Genomic DNA, 18,857 nt, shown 5'->3' on the forward strand with positions numbered 1-18,857 from the left:
CCACCGTAGCTGGCTCAAAGGGAGTATGAAACTGGGTGCTTTTTAAGAACATGGAGGGAAAATGGGGGTCATATAGGGCAGCAAAGCTATGATAAAAAAAGACTACCATTCACCCCAAGGAGAGAGCCATTGACCAGTCACGAGTGGGAATGAGACACTTTTATTGGCATCTTTTAAAGTTCCTCCTGGCCCTATACTAAGAACTGTTAGAACTGATACGGGGTGGTGGAGGAAGAGGAAAGCCTGGTGGGGAAAGCAGTTGGCAACCCCAGCACAGTCATCCCAAAGAGTCGGTCTGAGAAAGCTCCTGCCTGTCCACCACGATCTTGTTCAAGTTCTCAGCCTGATAGGCAGGGCTGAGCCATCCATAGGCAGGGCTGAGCCACCCATAGGCCGGGCTGAGCCACCCATAGGCCGGGCTGAGCCATCCATAGGCCGGGCTGAGCCATCCATAGGCCGGGCTGAGCCATCCATAGGCAGGGCTGAGCCACCCCATAGGCCGAGCTGAGCCATCCATAGGTAGGGCTGAGCCACCCACAGGCCGGGCTGAGCCATCCATAGGCCGAGCTGAGCCAAGCATTATAAATACACCACCTTCTTAAGGAGCACGGACTGGAAGCTCTTCACACCAAATCAGAGTTCCTCAATGTTTTTAACACTCGGTTTACTCAGGTCCAGATTATGTCCACAAGTTTTTCAATGTCTATCAACATGTCGTCCATCTCAGTAGCCCCATGTCTTTCTCCTCCCTACAAACACTGTAACAGGCCTCCAGACCTCAGGAGGCCCTCCGACTTGAGAACAGCTGAAGTCATGGTAGGAGTGTCACTCAGACCCTGGAACCCAGCATGCAGGCAGAGACAGCTGCCAGAAGGACAGAATCGATCGAAATCCACAGTTCTGGGAAAGTCCCTACGTGTACTAACTTGCTTTTCCGCTTCTGTAGTTCCGCTTCTGGCTGACTGTTCTGGTTTCTGAAGGGTGTCGACCCAGGATGTGGGGTGTGTGTGTGTGTGTGTGTGTGTGTGTGTGTGTGTGTGTAAGTGCCCACCCTAGAAAGGCTTGGGACTGCACTCAGGTACCGAACACCCAGTGTAGTCACCAGACGGCTAATAAAGACTGTCTATTGGCTTGAGCCTGTGTCCACATGCTCTTCACAACAACGTGAAGAACAAAAGGTTAAAAGAGACAGGAGACTGACTGACTGTCACCGATCTCTGTCACCCACTGGAGAGAATGGCTGAGCGTCCTGGACACTGGCCTCTGACTATAGTGGGAAGTGGGTTTTCCTCAAACCGAGGCTGTGGCATTTCACCTCCATCTCAGTTCACCTACTGCAGTGGTTAGCCCAGAATGGCAACTTAATTGGATCGGGAACAATTAAGAGACTTGACTCTGGGCAGTTTGCAAGGTTATTTCCCAGAAAGAATAACTAAAGGGAGAAGACCCTCCCGCAGAGTGATCTGCGCCTTCCTGCACCAGCCGGATGGAAAGAGGTCCCAGGGAAGCATGGAGCCATGCCGCATGTCTCCAGGAATCCATGTAGAAGGTGAACAGTAAACACTAGCTACTTGGAGGACAACAGTACTATCCTTCCCAGCAGGGCTCAAAGACAGTTGCCCAGCACCCTCCTTCAAAGCAAGCAGGGAGTCAGAGCTACCAAACAGCTAAGAGTCCACAAAGACTGACCCGACTGACTTGGGCAATAATGCCCCACACTAAGACTCCCTGCAGTGAGTGGGAAGTTCAACAATGTGAGGCAGGAGGAGGGCCATGCTTGCAGGAAGTGCTCGGGCTCAGCTCTCTGGCGTAACACACAGTTCCATGCTCTGCACACACGAGCACACCTCTGTGCTTGGCCTAGGTTAGCTTTAGTGCTTTGAAGTTTAAGTGGTGCTCTTGTATCCTTGCTGTGGTGAAATCACAGCTGGGAGAGGTCATTCCCAGGGGCAGTGAGGAGAGGGTTCTCCCATTCAGGACTGCCCATGCCTACACTCCACAGAACATGAGAACAGGATCTGGCACCAAGTGCTTCATCTCTTCCAGCTCTCCAAACAAGCTCAGCGCCAGACAACCACATTCTCCACTGTCTCCCAAAACGTCCTGTTCCTTCAGCCCACCGTACCTTCTATTCTGCCTGAAATCCACTCTTTGCATCACTCCTGCGTCGGCAGGCTCCGTTTCACCAGGTGCTAAGCGATGAACTAACCACTATGAACCCTGACCTTTCTGTCCTCAGGCTGAGAAGTACACAAGTAAAAACAAAGCTGTGGGCATTCCTAGATGGGGAGGCGTGATAGGGCGTGTCAGGAAGGCATGTATCTCATTAGCATGACCAGCAAAGATGGGAATCTCCACCAGGTCTTAAAAGGTGGAAAGAAAGGGCTTCCGTAAGAACCTGGGGCAGACACAGACAGACAGACAGACAGGGAGCAGCATCCGAGGGAGACTTGACCCAGCAAGGAACCGGCAAGCAGAGGCACAAGGCAGGGGAGTAACGTCTACAGAGCCGGGAAGGCGTTCGTGAACGCTGTCCAACACAGAACCTGTGCAACTCGGGAAGGAATTCTGATTTTGTGCAGAGCAGAATGGAAAGCCACCAAAAGATTTAAACAGAGTGCCAGGACCCAAACTTCTTGAAATGTCTCCCTGGCTATTCCGTGGCACTCACAGGGAGGACAGGGGAAAACACCCGCATAGCCCGCCCAGTCGTAATGACCAGCTCAAGCTCAAAGACCGTCTTTGTGAGGAAATTAAGTACACCAGGTGCAACCTGACCTGCGTCTTCCTAAGTGTGATCTGATCTGAAACATCTTGAAAATCCTTCAAAGGATGTAAAATCAGTTTACCTGAAGTTAAAAATCAAGCTACGTCTGCCATGCCCACAGCTTCTCTGAAGCAGCTAGAGCTGATGCTGGAAGGCAGACCTTCTGAGTGGGGGTGAGAAAGAGAGACAGACAGACAGAGACACAGACATACACAGAAAAGAGACAGGGGTGTGTGTGAGAAAGAGAGACTCAGATCCTAGAGTCAGACACCTGTGTTCCAATCTCTCGCTACCAAACTGTTTCATGATCTTAGCCACTCTGTGCCGATGTCCTTTTCTGTAAAGTAGACGTTGAACACCAGTAACAACATAACAACGATGCTAAGCACTGAAAATGGTGCCTGGCCTTTCCATACACGCTACACACTAGCACAAACTCTTCAAAAGCACTGCGCCCTTGGTTCTCAACTCACCCTGCAAAGGACTCGGGACAAAGAAGGCAGGTGTTCTCTCAGCCTTGTTTCCTCACAGATAGTTATAAAAAGGGGGAGTTTGTTTTCTAAAATTGAACATTAGAGGGTATGATATGCATATCTTAGATGTGGCAACTACCCTATTGTGACTGGTCAGAAAGTGTTTGCTGACGTTACTTTACTGTTAAAGTTATTTTTGTTGTAGGAAATTACAAATGGGTTTGTCTCTGTAACCTTAAAGCTATCCTTTTCTTTTCTTTCTTTCTTTCTTTTTTTTTTTTAAACAAAGTCTTGCCATGTAACACAGATTGTCCTAGAACTCACTTGTGGTGGTATTGTGTTCCCCAAAATATTGCAGCGAGGTGAGATAGCTGTGGCTTGTTCTATCTCTCTGATCTTCCAGTGTTCACCCCAATAACTGGCCTCGGGTTTGATTTTATTAATAAGAACTTTTAAGATTCCTGTTACACTCACTGGGCAACACAGGCTGCCTCAAACTTACGGAAATCCTCCTGCCTCAGCCTCCCAAGGGCTGAGATGACAGGTGTGCTGTCATCTCCACTTAGCAAAATTACCTTCTATTTGGATTCGAATCTTAGCTCCAACTTTGCTAGTAAACTACCTCGACAGAGCTTACCTCTCCACCACCTCACTGTCTCCGTCCACATGGGCGTGATCACCGTGCCCACCTTCAGAGTTCCAGAGAGGCACGAACACAAGCCCAAGCCGTGCAAGCACTCGGTGAGAGCTTTGAGTGGGGTTCCTTCAGACCCCACGCTCCCTCAGAGCAGAATCAGGCTTTCCACTGCTCCTCCATCCCCACCATCCACCTTCCTCCTCTCATTCCCAGGACGTGGAGACTGAGTTCATGAACAGTACATCTTCTTGTCACACACCTCTACTTGCTAAAACTATGTGGGGAAAGAAGTCATTCACAGACCCTTTTAACACCACGTGTGCACGAGCATACGTGTACACACACACACACACACACACAAACACACACACACACACACAAATGGAATGACATACAGTGAATCTCAATTGTTAACTCTAATAGAGAAACCTGAAGTGGTAGCCTTCGGATACCATTTCTTTCTTAAATTAAGTTTTTAGTTTAGCATACAAAATGCAGGCTCTTTCTTTTAATAATGTTTTAATGCCCTTGGTCAAAAATGGAAGAGAAAAAACCAAACTTCAAATCATTAAAATGTTACACATCACATGTAGACATCACATGCAGACATCATATGTTAGACATCATATGTTAGACATCACATGTAGACATCACATGCCGACATCACATGTAGACATCACGTGTAGACATCACATGTAGACATCACATGTTAGACATCACATGCAGACATCACATGCCGACATCGCATGTTAGACATCACATGCCGACATCACATGTTAGACATCACATGTTAGACATCACATGCAGACATCACATGTAGACATCACATGCAGACATCACATGTAGACATCACATGCCGACATCACATGTAGACATCAAGTGTAGACATCACATGCTGACATCGCATGTTAGACATCACATGCTGACATCGCATGTTAGACATCACATGCCGACATCACATGTAGACATCACATGCCGACATCACATGTAGATATCACATGTAGACATCACATGCAGACATCACATGTAGACATCACATGCAGACATCACATGTAGACATCACATGCCAACATCACATGTAGACATCATCACATGTAGACATCACATGCCGACATCACATGTAGACATCACATGCTGACATCACATGCCGACATCACATGTTAGACATCACATGCCGACATCACATGTAGACATCACATGCCGACATCACATGTTAGACATCACATGTAGACATCACATGCCGACATCACATGTTAGACATCACATGTAGACATCACATGCTGACATCACATGTTAGACATCACATGCCGACATCACATGTTAGACATCACATGTAGACATCACATGCCGAAATCTTGGCTCAGATCAGGCCAGCAACCGGGCCGCTGAGGCTAAGCGGCTTGGCAGAATTAAACTGGCATTAAGCCTGCAAAGAACCACTTGAAGCCACATAAACCACAGACCAGGGAGGGAAGTTCCTCACCACAGCTGAGAGACTGTAAGGAGAAGCAGTACAGCGATCACGCTTCAGGACTCTACCGCAAGGGAGGCTGCAGGCCTGAGAAGGTCAGCGAGGAAAGAGCCAGGTCAGCCACCTACATGGAACAGTTCTGAGAGGTGACATCTGGCGGTCACGCACACAAGACCAATCATCTGGGGCGTGAGAATGACTCACATTCCCCAGATAGCCTCAAATGAGACCTTTGGACTTTGCAAGACTGTTTTGTCTCCCTGTTAATGGAGTTCTACAAGCTTCTCTGCCCTAGGGTGGAGACGATGCTCCCTTCAACCTTTAGCTAATGACCCCTACACACCTGGGCACGGAGGCCAGAGATGTAATGGGGCTCAGGAGAAAAATGAGCCATAAAACAGAAGGCCCAGGAGTCAGGAGACAGTGCATGGAAAGTCTGGAGAGCCGTTTCTTGCTCTACACCAAGAAAAGCCTGAGAGACCAGCACAGTGGTTTCCAAGGCTTTCTGTTACTTATTAAAAATCTCAAATGAGGCTGTGAATAGCCAACTTGGAAAGTTCAAAGTCATCACTTCTCCCCAGTCCTCGCTCTCCCTATTCCTAATCCCTAGATAATGACTTTTTAAACATGAAGCTGACTGGGTCATAATTACAACAGCAAACTCCGGCAGAACACCAACTTTTATCACCAGAGCCAGCACATCTCACTATGGAAGCTAGTAAACAAGAGGAAGGGGGGGGGGTAAGAAGGGAGTCGACAAACAGCAGAAATGAAACCCCATGGTTTATAGTCACCATAGACTGGTTTTCCTGAGAAGGGTGAGTGAGGAACGGCACCAGAGAAAGGTGGATTTCTGTCCCAGCTCCACAAGCACAGGGTTTCAACATGCATGTGACCAGAGCTCCACAGCATCAGAGACCTTGGCAGGGGAAAATCAAACAAGGCAATGTCTAAAACATTTAGAACAAGTTGGACTTAAATTGCTAAACAGATGTAAATGTCTCATCAATTTCCTCTCAAGGATTTGTGGATTCAAATCCCTGGTTTGCAGCTCTTATTGGCTTGAGCTGGATGTATCAAGGCAAGGCTTCACAAAGTACAGTGGGCAACATCAAACTCCAGGAGCTCACCAGAGATGGACAACATCAAACTCCAGGAGCTCCTCAGAGATGGACAACATCAAACTCCAGGGAGCTTCTCAGAGATGGACAACATCAAACTCCAGGAGCTCACCAGAGATGGACAACATCAAACTCCTGAAGCTCACCAGAGATGGACAACATCAAACTCCAGGAGCTCACCAGAGATGGACAACATCAGCACCCCAGGAGCTCACCAGGAATGAACATCAGTATCCCCAGAAACCCACCAGGGATGGACAACATCAGTACACCTTAGGCTTACCAGACATATACGTTTTCAGGCTCTTCCACACAGACAGACAAATCGAGAAATTCTGGGGTGGTCCTCACCACGTTTAGTGTCTGAGCCCTTTGGGGACCCTTTAATGGGTCCTGACAGGAATGCACTGCAGTCTACAGATCTCAGGAACACTTCTTTGTCATTAGTTCCAGCCCCTGTACACAAATCCGAAGAGTTACTTCCTTGCTAAGCTTCAGCCCCCCTCCCTCTGGAGTGCTTGGCTCTTGTGCAGTGAAATGTCCCCAATATTTATGGTGTAAGGGCTGATCTAACACTTGTTCAGTGAATGTCCCCAACATTTACCATGCGAGGGCTGAACTAATGAGGAGAACCACAAGCCCTTGCCCTGGGTTACAGTGCTAAATGGGAAACCAGTTCAGAACAGAGCTGGCGAAGTTTATCTGTAATCAGATCGGCGGGGTCTTTGGTGTTGTGAGTGATACCGCCCCCACTCGGCTCAACTCTGCCACTGACATGTGGCGGACAGGACACCAATAAACAGAAATGTAGCAGTGTTCTAATAATGTTCTAATAAAACTAGTTCAGGACACTGGATGGGAATATCACATAATTTTTGGTGTCATGAAATCATATTCCTCTTTTGATTTTTTAAACCCCTTAAAAATGCAGAAGTCATTCTTCAGGATCTCAGGACCTACTGGCCCTGCCCTGGCAGGCTCACATTAGTGAAGGTGAGCTGCCTGAGTTACAGCCTCCTGACCTGTCCAATGGGAGCAAACGCCACCCACTCCGATGGTCTGCTGTAAGATAAGCATCTGGGAGGATCTGGAAGGCCTCCTGACACTGGCACTAGATGAGATTCAGCAAACAGCAGGGACCGTCCTTACTACATGCGGACTCACAAACAACTTCTCCTTCTGTAACCTGAGAGAAGAAGCCAATTCGGGGCAGGAAGACTCTGCAAAGGTGGACATGAAACATCCACACTTGTAGGAACAAATGTGCTCTACATACATACCATCTCTGAGTGGAGCTGAATGTGTGTGCACACAAACACAAAGGAACTTCCAAAGAAGACACAGTTTATTCTGTGTATCCAAATTGTTCCCATATGTGCATCAGCCTCCTGCAGCAGTGAAACAAAGTATATAACGTCTGCCTCTGACCTCAGAGCCCGCAGGAGCTCACACCACACTGAGACCAAACAGCTAGCTCCCACAACCCACAGAGCAGCAGCCCCTGGGGAGAATTCACAGCTGCACAACATCTGGGAGAGATTTGGATCAGGACATAGAGAAACCCAGATGAGGTTTCAAGGGCCGCACAAAGGTTCACATGTGTCCCTAGGTCAGGCATTCACGATCTGCCTCTAGTCTGCTTTCCTTTACTTTCTGAGAATGTCGCCATCATATGAGCTGTGGCCTCTAGTTCCAATCCGAGGGGCATCTTTTCATAGTCCCTTACACTACTCAATGTCTAAGTTCTGCAGTCCCTCCCGAAGGGACTGTGTTGGAAAAATGAATAGTTGGTAACCACATTTGGCTTTTGGGCATTGAACCCTAGCAGGTACAACTAAGAAACTACATTGTTTATTCAATTTCATTTTAATCAATGTATAATCAAAAATGAGGTGCTCCATTTAGTTATTGAAAAATAAATGAATCTGCTTCTTTAAACCATTAAATATTTATCAAAAAATATCGAAGAAAAATTTAGCACCTAAATGGAGGCATACTGTTATTGAAAAATATACACTGAATTTGGAATATGCAAAAGGTACATAAATATTTCACTATTATATACTGGTCATAAGACGTTTCTGATAATTTGGGTTAAATAAAATATATTACATAAATTTCTGTGTCATTTTTTACTTTTAATATGTCTCTTCAGAAATGTGTACGTGGCATGGCTTGTACTCTCAGCATTCAGAGGCAGAGGCAGGAGGATCACTGCCTTGAGGCTACACAGTGAAAGAAAATAAGAGTGTGTGGGGAGACAGAGAGAAGAGACAAAGGTGCGGGGATGGCAGGAAGGAGAGAGGGGCAGGGAGAAGGGAAGGACCTGTTGGCCGCGTGGTTCCTGACAGAGCTGCGCAAGGGCATGGGGCTGTTCCCAGCCACCACACTGCAGCGGGGCCCAGAGGCAGGAGAGCTGCAACTACACCCCACGCTCTGCCTGTCACCACACTCCACAGAGGCACCTGAGTGCCTGACACTCACTGCCCTGCTTGGCACAATCTCAATCCCAGCCTGTCCCCCAAAGAGGGGCAGCCTCCGAAACGGCCATTTGTGTGTTCCAGTTCTTAAATCTACAGTGACTGCCCGACAAGATTTCAGTCCCGGGTCCTCATCCCCAGCTCACACTTCATTTCCATTTCCCCTGCGATCCTAACCTTCTCATAGCAAGGCTCACACACAGTTTTTGAAACAGACCGAAGACAATCTTCACTAAGACATAAAACAGCCTTTAAAATTAAAATAAGTCTATTCCAGAAAAGAAACGCAACAGTTTCCAAGCTGAGCAGACTAAAATCTGGGTAGGAGAAAGGGTATTATAAAGTAGTGTCCTCCAGGAACGAAACATCCCATCCCAGGGAAGCAACCTCCTTAAGACAAAGTATTAAGACAGGAAGTCAGCAACTCAAAATAGCTTCAGGAAGTCCCTGAAACTAACCAGAATCACTAGGCCCCTCCTTCCCAAGAGTAAACAATAATGACTGCTGAGAGGCTCTTCAGACCAGCCAAGCAGTCTGCCAGGAAGATGTCTGATCAATTGAACCACAGGGAAGGACTCTCTCCAACCTGCTGAGCTGCCTGCAGGCTGTGCAGTGTGCTCCAGGTTCCCAACTTTGTGAGCTGTCACCCATGCTGGGCTGGACCTTGGAGATGTGGCTGCCCTTGAGTCATTTCTACTCCTGTCTGTGACCCCTCACCCATGTTCCTGTGAGTAACCCCAATAAAACTCATGGTTCACCAAGCTGGACTTCAGTGGCATCCATACTTTGGTCTGTCGTGGGGTCCTTATCTGAAGTGAGTAGATGTGTGTGTGTGTTGATTACACACACACACACACACACACACACCCAGGAAATCTTGTCACAAAACAATGGTTGAGTGAGTGCAGACTGTATTTACTGGGTGCATACATGGCTTTTACACCGCACTGTAAACACTCCAGGAATAAGATGCCTCTTTTCCTGCCCTCTCTCCAGCAGCTCTTTTTGGGGGTTCCCTCCCCCCAGCTTTCTCAAGGACCAGATGTTGTAGACCTACCCTCCACATCTTGCAGGAAATGAAATGGTGGCTGGAGATCTTAAAGAATGTCACCTACCCAGAGGCTGCTGTTTATTAAAGTCTCTTGCGGTCCTAGGCCAAGGTTTTCAACGTAGACACTTTCACTCTGCTCAAAATCACAACGACCTGTTTACTCGGGGCCGGGCAGTAACAGTGAAAGCACCCTGACCCTCCTGACGGCCCCTCTTCCCACTGACCCTATGATGAGCTGCTACCAAGGATTGTAACTAACCCCCAAGACTCAGCCCTCCTTCCTCCCCTGGCTCACTGAGGCACTAATTGGCAGTAACGTGCATAAAGGGTGTACATCGGAATGGCCGACGATTAACAGCTGGGTTATCCACAACCTGAATAATGGGCCTCTTGGGATTTGGGTAGCATTTGTAAATCTACTCTTTCCACTTAGAGAAAGGCCTCTCTGCACTTTACCTAAAGCAGGAAACACAAAAGAATTATGCAGGTCCATCCACCCTCAGGTCCAGCCGGCCTTAATGTTCACCAACAGCTAGAGATTTTCCTTCTGGGGAGATTTAGTAACTTTCAAACAGTGGCTTTGGCTACCCTCAAATCTAAACCCCTCCCACAAAAAAAAAAAAAAAGCACAGGCCCCGAAACATGCTATCAGCATTTAGTGACAGTGGGGTCACTGCTCCCCACTTCCGCAGCACCCTGAGAGCTGCACAGAGAATGCACAATTCTCTGTTGGTTTTCCAGCATGACCTCAGGCAGAATGGAGTGACAGAACCTGAGGATCATACAGTTTGTGAGCCTCTGGGGCCTCTTCCCAGAGCCCTGGAGGGGCCCTGAGTTACTCTAATCCTACACCACCCCTCTCTCTCACCCCTGCTCCCTCCCTCAGTCACATCCCTCACCCTCTCACCCCCTTCCTGTCTCCCACCAGCCCCTCCCCCTCCCCCTCAAATTGCTAGCACATGTGGCTGAACTTTGGTTGAAGTGGGGTAAGTCAAGAAGCTGTTCACTCTCAGACACAGAATTATAGCCTCCTCTGTCTCCCCAGTCTCCGCCCCTCCCCCTCCTCTGGCTCCAAAATCACAAAGGAAATGTTGAGGAAGACCCGAATACAGACACGTGCAAAGTCCTCCACACCAAGTGACCTGGGACAGAAGATGGCGAATAAGGCCATTCTCTTTATTGCCAATAAAGGTCATAGGGACTTCTGACAGCCACACAGGCCAGGGGTCAACTTCACTCTGCCACGCTGGGGACCCAGGACAAGCTACTTAGCTTTCCTGGACTGTGGTGACTATTTGTTACAGTGTTGGCTTAAGTGCCAGCCAAGCAACTCAGCTGTTCAATAATTGGCAACCACTATTGTCATCACCAATCCAAAGAGTACGGCCTACACCCGCCACTCACACCCAGAACATGCTCACACCCAGAGCACTCCCATACCCCAGAGCATGCTCGCCTTCAGAACACCCTCACACCCAGAGCACACTCACACCCAGAGCACTCCCATGCCCCAGAGCATGCTCACCTTCAGAACACCCTCACACCCAGGGCACACTCACACCCAGAGCATGCTTACACCCAGGGCACACTCACACCCAGAGCACATGCATACCCCAGAGCATGCTCGCCTTCAGAACACCCTCACACCTAGAGCACACTCACACCCAGAGCACACTCACACCCAGGGCACACTCACACCCAGAGCATGCTCACACCCAGGGCACACTCACACCCAGAGCACATACATACCCCAGAGCATGCTCGCCTTCAGAACACCCTCACACCTAGAGCACACTCACACCCAGAGCACACTCACACCCAGAGCACACTCACACCCACAGCATACCAACACCCACAGCAAAACCATCCCCCCGTCAGGCAGCCCTGGGCAGGGGTCAGAAGTGCCATCACAGATGAGCAGACAAAGTGCCTCTCTTGCTTACACAGTGGGTTTCCTCGGGCTCCTCATACCTGGTGCTTTGTAGCCTCGGAGACACCCAAGCTCAGTGCAGCCTCACTTTGCAGAGGCCCCAAACCTCACTTGAGAACCACACTATCTCTCAGCCTAGGTGTTTGGTTTGGCGGGTTTGGTCTGTTACTTGTTCTGACTTTTTTTTTTCTCCCTTGTTTCTGCTAATTAAAATGAGCGTAAACGATCCTGACAAAGCTGGGTAGCTCTTACGGACCCTGGGCTTTCTTCCTTGCACTCCTCCTGTTCTCCCCTTCCAGCCCCAGACTTCAAGTCACCCTGAATTTTCTATAAAGAGTCACAGGACAGTAAGAAAGACGCTGACAACATCTGAGAAGCCAGGTGAGTGACAGACTGCTGTTCGCTGCCCACCAGGCCACAACGTCCATGTCACAGCAAGCTGCCTTCTGGCTCATTATGCTCATGTCTATAATCTGAGTCTCAGACAAATCCAGGGACACCATTTTATGTGTCCACCAGGCATTCAGAGATCACTTAGCGAAAACCAGGTCAGTTCTCGGGCATGCCAAGCTGAGTAGGACAAGGCCTCCTCTCAGCTGACTCCCGGCACCCCACAGGTTTACCTTTCAAAGTACGCTGCACACTTCGGTCAGTAGTTTACCATTTACATCCCTGACAGCACGTGATCCTCAGAGACTGGAAGTCACGGTCCTCTAAAGATGCTGGGTGAGTCCTGGCTGGCTGCTGGCCCCCTGGAGGCCCCATCCTGCTCCCTGAGATCAGTCAGCTGATGACAGGAACCTAGAGGACACCTCTCCCAGATGTGACCCCGAGAGCATGCTAACTGAGAAGCATAACTCTTGGAGGTAGGGAGGTCAGACAAAGGATTTCCTACAGAGAAAGAGCATGAAAACCACAGCTAACAGCTGCGGCCACAAGGATTTAGAGATGCTACCTTCCTGTTTCATTAAAAAGTCACTTTTCCTGTCTTTGTAGCCACTTTCTTCATACCCACTTCAGAGATCAGGACATTGAGGCTTCAGTCTCACAGCTGGGCTGACCCCAGAGCTCAATACACTAATAATGCCCACACTGCCCAGAGTGAGGCTCGTGCAGACAAGTGTGGAGACCAGGAGTGAATGGACAGGAGAGGGACAAGCTATGGAGACAGGAACCAGATTCTAAAGGAACCTGCAGCTCATGCTAAGCCCAATTATCACCCCAGGGTTCAGAGAGCCAAGATAAGCATCCAGAGCCCCAAAGGGTTTGATGGCCGCCACACCTTAGCTCCACTCTGTAGAACAATGAAGAAAACGGAAAACCACTCAAAGGCAGACCACATGCTAGGCTTTGGAATGAATGAGAGTGAAGGCCAGAACTCAGAGCTTCTCCTGCACTAAAACCGAAGCAGCGCAGCTCGGGATTCGGCCGGGGCGGGACACGGAAGACTTAATGAGAACATACTAAGTTGGTAACTGCAGCAGGGATGCAGTTGATCAACTGGATATATTTATAAGGGCAAATCACTGCAGAAGGAAAAAATAGCTCAGACAGGAAGATAAATGGCTAGTGTGAATGTAAAGTTTAGCTTCACTGATAACTACAAATTAACTGCAAAATAACTAGTTTTCTTGTCCAGAAAATTCCAAAGACTCTTGAACACCCCATGAACGCCCTCTGCGCTCTTTTTCAGAGGCTGGGGATTCGTAGGAGCCCTTGCAGGCTTCACTCTGTGGGAAAGCTGCAGCTGCTGAATTGAGGGCTCACTGAAGAGCAGCCTAAGGCCAGCAGGAAATGAACCCAGTGGGACGGAGGTTGTCATTTCCTGCAGAATAACCAGTATATAGATATTCTCACTTTCCCTACAATGGCCCTTTGAGGGATGCAGGGTCACCCTCATTTTGGAAACTGGGGCAGTACTGTAAATTAAAAATTTAAAAAAAAAAAGAAAAAACAACTTTCTGTGGTTCAGTCGGTAAAAGGCAGAGGCGTGATTAAACCCCACGTGGTCAGTGTCTTTGCAGTGAGGGACGGGCACGTATTCCAGTGTAAATGACTCTTAGGATCCCAGTTCTGTGACAGCGGGTCCTACTCAGGGACAGAAGGGCCCTTGGCGCACAGTGCCTCCACATGCGTACGTTCACAGGAGACGATGTACATATATGCACACAGAAGAATATGAACATCTAGTAAAATACACATGCTGTCCGCTGTCCCCCTATTAACCTGCCCCGCTTGACCATCAGGCCCAGGCTCAGTTTCCAACATCCACACAGGTGCAGAATGTTGCAGAAAATATTTCATTAAATACAACAATAATTTTCTGTTCACTACAACACTGTTAAAAACTTATTATAAACACTACCATTTTTTTCTCTGCTTTGGAGAAGGGAGTCCAAAATCAAACGCAAAAGGCCAAGCTGGCACAGTCCCTGTTCGGAACCAGCCCTCCCCACACCACCATGTATAGCTTTTCAGACAGCACAGCACAGGTAAGAGGACCCTCAGAGACCATCTAAGACCAAGCAGGTCCAGCCTCACCCAGCAGACTACTAACAACCCAGAGTAGCCATGAATGTGGCCCAGTACAGTTACAGGCCACACACCATGTCGCAGAGTCAAAATATCACACACACAGAAAAAGGCACTCTGTTGCTGAAAGGTGGCAAGGACTGATTGGTGTAAGAAACACCACAGTGTCACCCCTGGGAACGGATCTGGTCTGAATGCAGCTCTCTGCCCCTATCTCAAGACCCTCGGTTTCTTTCCCTAGAAAGTGGAGTTGCAAACAAGGACACCGGCCCTTCAGGGCTTATGAAAGAATAAAAGCCATATCCTGTGGAACAGGCTGAGGGTTCAGAACATCTTAACTAATTCGCCATGACTGAACATCAGGAAAAGTGACGTCACACACGTGCAGGTACAAAGTCCTCCTCATCGCTACTCTGTCATCTCCACAGCAACATGACAGCGTGTGATTACTTGATCTCATGTTGAGGAAATCAGTATTCAGGGAAGTGTAAGTAGTTGTCCACGGCTACACAGGTGAGGAGGCAGAGCCAGAACTGAGAAGAACATCTTCGCTCTTCTTCATTCTGGTTAGGGAATGAAGACAAATGAGGAGGCACTTCAGGTAGGCCTTCCGTGTAGGAAGTGACCAGTACAAAACTGGATCAGGTCTGTGTGTGACCCTGGAAGAGCACTAAAGATGCATCAAGGAGTCTGGGGATATATCTCAGTGACCAGACATGTGCTTAGCATGTGTGAGGCCCCGGGTTCAATCACACATACATACAAAGGAAGATAGATGATACAAGGTGGGGGAGAAACCTATAGGGGAAAGATGACCAACAGTACGTGTCAGGCTCCTCAATTTCCTTTAGCAAATAAACAGAGGTGGCACTGTGACCTAGGTCCAGGCCCTGTGCTGAGCCCACAGCTTCGAGTTGCACGCTGCAGTTTCATGCTGCGGTATCAATGGATGACATCCCCCTGACTTTGCCACCTTTGGCCACATCCTGGAAAGTGCTCCAAAACAAACAGCAAATTCAGGAAAGTCATGAGAAGTGTTTGATTTTCTTGCTTCAAGACGGGAAGGCATGCTGGGAGATTTGGGCTAACTAAAGCGGTGGTCCAAGATGTTACATCAAGTTCTGTTGTGGCACAGCACGCGCGCACACACACACACACACACACACACACACACACACAAAGCTAGGATGTTGTCCTTGGTCACACAGCACTTTCTCCGGTCTGGAAACCACACACTTTTGTGTTCTCGGGGATGGGGAACCTTCACGCTGCTCACATTTTGATCCATGTATCAGGCTGGGCAGTTGAAGAACAGCAGAAGGAAAAAACAGAACAGGGCAGGGGTGGGAGGTGAACTTTCCCAGTGGGTTGGAAACAGTCTTCCCGCGGAAGGTCCTCACCAAGTAGGTCCACCCAAAGTCCTTAACCCTGTGGCTAACTAAGGCTAACTCAGAACACTTAATGAACCAGGACGTGGTGGAAGAATGCCGCCAAACAGCGGTGGACTGTGAGTACGCGTTCACACGTGAGCCTAAGTATGAGTTCACATGAGAGCACAGGAGGTTCAAGGTTCCACCTATTTCCATCCGATGAACTTTTCCAACTGTAGTCACTGTCACCTAGAGCTAGCTCCCCAGAAAACTCATTCCTACAGGGCTACCTGTGGACCCAGAAGTTTTTGTGTTTCCAGGACCAAAGGCTGCGAGCTCTCAGCACCTCCTCCTCTTCCCAAACACAGTGCCCCTCACCCATGTCGGGCCACTCCTTTTCAGCCCGTGGCCCCCCACAGGCCGCGGGCTGCCCTGACCCAAGGCTCGGAGCACCCTGCTCCGCCTGCCATCCCCATCCTTCGGCACACCGCCGCGCGCTCCCTGCCCAGCTCCTTCCAGGCGGGCGCCCGCCAGCAGCAGTGTAGGCAAGGAGGCTGTGCCCAATGCACGTTGCATAGTCTCCCACCCCGATGCCTTGGCCAAAGGAACAAAAAGGAAGCCGACGCCAGGAAGAGACGAGCGGGCTAAGGATGCGGCGGGACCGCGGCGGGCTCCACGCCTCTGCGCACCCGGCGGGCGGAGCTCGCATGCGGCCCGCAGCCGAGCGGTTACCTTGAGGATGCAGGCCATGGCGCTACGGATCGACCCTGTGGCTTGCTGCACCTCGGCCCCGCAGCGGGACCACTCCAGCCCACATTCCCGCAGAGCGAGCCGGGCCCGCGGGAGCTGCGCGCCCAGGCCCCACCCCCGAGCCCCGCCACTGGCTGGCGCCGCACGAGGCCCCGCCCTGAGTCACGTGTCCTCCGTGCGGCCCGCAACTGCCTGCTACTCCGCTGCTGCTGCTACTACTTGGCTTTTCTTTTCTTTTTTTTTTTTTTTAAAACCCCTTCTGCAGATGAAGGTTTGCAAAGCCCGGCCTGGAGCAGACCCGGATCTTCGCACCCCGAGGTAGAAGGTGGCCCTTCCAGCTGCGCTAGTCCACCAGGGAACCCGCAGATGTGCGCTTCCCAAAAAGTTAGCGGCTGCTGCGTTTGGCACCGTCCCGCTAGAGGCGTGCGGCCCCTCCAAGGATTCTTCGAAAGCAGCTGGAAGTGCCCCGGGCTAGCCTTTGGCACTGCAGAATTCTGTGGAGGGCTTCTCTTGCCATGACTGATTGGCTGTCTGTCGGAAAGCGCAGACAGCTAGAGGAGCAGAAAGGCTGGACACTTCTGGTCTACAGGAAAGAAGCCATAGTCCTCACACGATCTGGCGTGTGCACAGCATGTGTGGCATACGCGCACATAAACAAATGCAGTTGTGAATGTTGTATCCTGTTGCAAGGGTGTTAGTAAAATGTCTATATACATAAAGAAACAGTGTGCACTGATTAGCTACATACGTACAGAGTGAGACATACACCGGACTTTGCTACTCACTGCTAAAGTCTTAGAATTTAGGAGAACTTGGTTACAATTTCAACAACCAAGTTATATATTAGCTTTCCTCTTAAGTTTGAAAATCTAAGAAGGTCCTTTTCAACCATCCAGCCGGAACTGTCACATGTTAAAACAAAGGGCACTGTGGCAGATTTACCCAAGAGGCAAACAGTTCCCTGGTCCTCTCCGGGTCCTAAGTGGGCCCTCTGTATGTGACAGACAGAAAGAAAAGGCTGACTTCCCAACCAACACTGCTAACAGAACACTCATTTCTACAAGGATATGCCCAGAGGGCACGGATTTCTGCACCCCAGTAGTGAAAGAGGTCTTTACCACCCAAAACATGTACTACAAAGAATGTCCTAGTTAGCTGGCCCACGTGGAGTCAGGAAAAGCACATGGGCTAAGTGACTGGGGGTCATGAGATGGCTCTCACACCATCACACAGGAACCAAGTGTTCACAGGAGTTGGCCATGTTGTTGATGAGAACATTGAATACTCTGAGAGACCTGGGAAGAACCACAGGAAAGAGGCTGGAAGGCTAGAGCCCTGTTCAAACTGCCTGCTTGCAGGCAAGCTCTGTCTGTCTCCAGGGAGACACTCTGTCTGCTGCCACTCCACCCCTTCCTCTGCCTTGGAGGACACATGTATTTTATAAGAAAGTTTGATGAAGATCACACACTTTAAGCTGCTGATTTAACAAATGGTCTCAGCAGGTGTGCTGGCTAATTTCACGTCGACTTCACATAAGCTAGAGTCACTGGAGAGGAGGAAGCCTCAACTGAGAAAATAACTCTGTAAGATCAGGCTGTAGGCAAGCCTGTAAGGCATATTCTTAATTAGTGATTGATGTGGGACCACCCCTGAGCTGGTGGTCCTGGGTTTTATAAGAAAACAGGCTGAGCAAGCCATGATGCACAAGCCAGGAAACAGTAACTCCTCCATGGCCTCTGCATCAGCTCCTGCCCCCAGGTTCCTGCCCTTTCCCAAAGTTGATTTGGTCATGGTGTTCCATCACAGCAATAGTGACCCTAACTAAGACAGCAGGCCAGGAACACAAGTAACATCATATGGATTTGAACAGGTTATATTTAGGGGGAAATATATATATATATAATATATATTCATATAATAACGATTAATTAAAAAAGAAGCCATGAATCTAAAGGGCAGCAGGGGAAGGTACATAGGATGGTTGAGAGTGAGGGAAGAGAAGGGAGAAATGTTGTAATTATAATCTCAAAAATAAAAAAGTACCCCCTCCCAAAAAAAAAGAGAGAGGCAAAGATGGTTTGAGCACCACCCCTCCAGAAAATCTGCAGGGCATCCAGGAAGGGTCAGCAGACTGGTGACTTCGACCCAGCCTCTTCTCTTCAGTCTCTATATGACAGTACACATAGCCTTAGCAGAGTTAAATGAACTAACAAACGTGAGCTCATTCACCTCAGTTCCTGGCACAATGGCCACTTTTAAATGATAACAAGTTATT

The 18,857-nt window shown here is 49.1% G+C and overlaps 1 protein-coding gene across 1 annotated transcript in view; it reads right to left on the reverse strand.

Annotated features, from left to right (window-relative positions):
* Nucleotides 1-16,698, reverse strand: part of St6galnac3 (ST6 N-acetylgalactosaminide alpha-2,6-sialyltransferase 3) — a 536,629-nt gene extending 519,931 nt beyond the window's left edge. The window contains exon 1 of the mRNA XM_028879174.2: nucleotides 16,565-16,698. Within this exon, the coding sequence (XP_028735007.1) occupies nucleotides 16,565-16,582 (18 nt within the window). The 5' untranslated portion in view covers nucleotides 16,583-16,698. The remainder of the gene's footprint in view (nucleotides 1-16,564) is intronic.
* Nucleotides 16,699-18,857: the final 2,159 nt, after the last annotated feature.

This window comes from Peromyscus leucopus, chromosome 6, assembly GCF_004664715.2.
Source record: "Peromyscus leucopus breed LL Stock chromosome 6, UCI_PerLeu_2.1, whole genome shotgun sequence".
Classification (NCBI taxonomy): Eukaryota; Metazoa; Chordata; class Mammalia; order Rodentia; family Cricetidae; genus Peromyscus; species Peromyscus leucopus.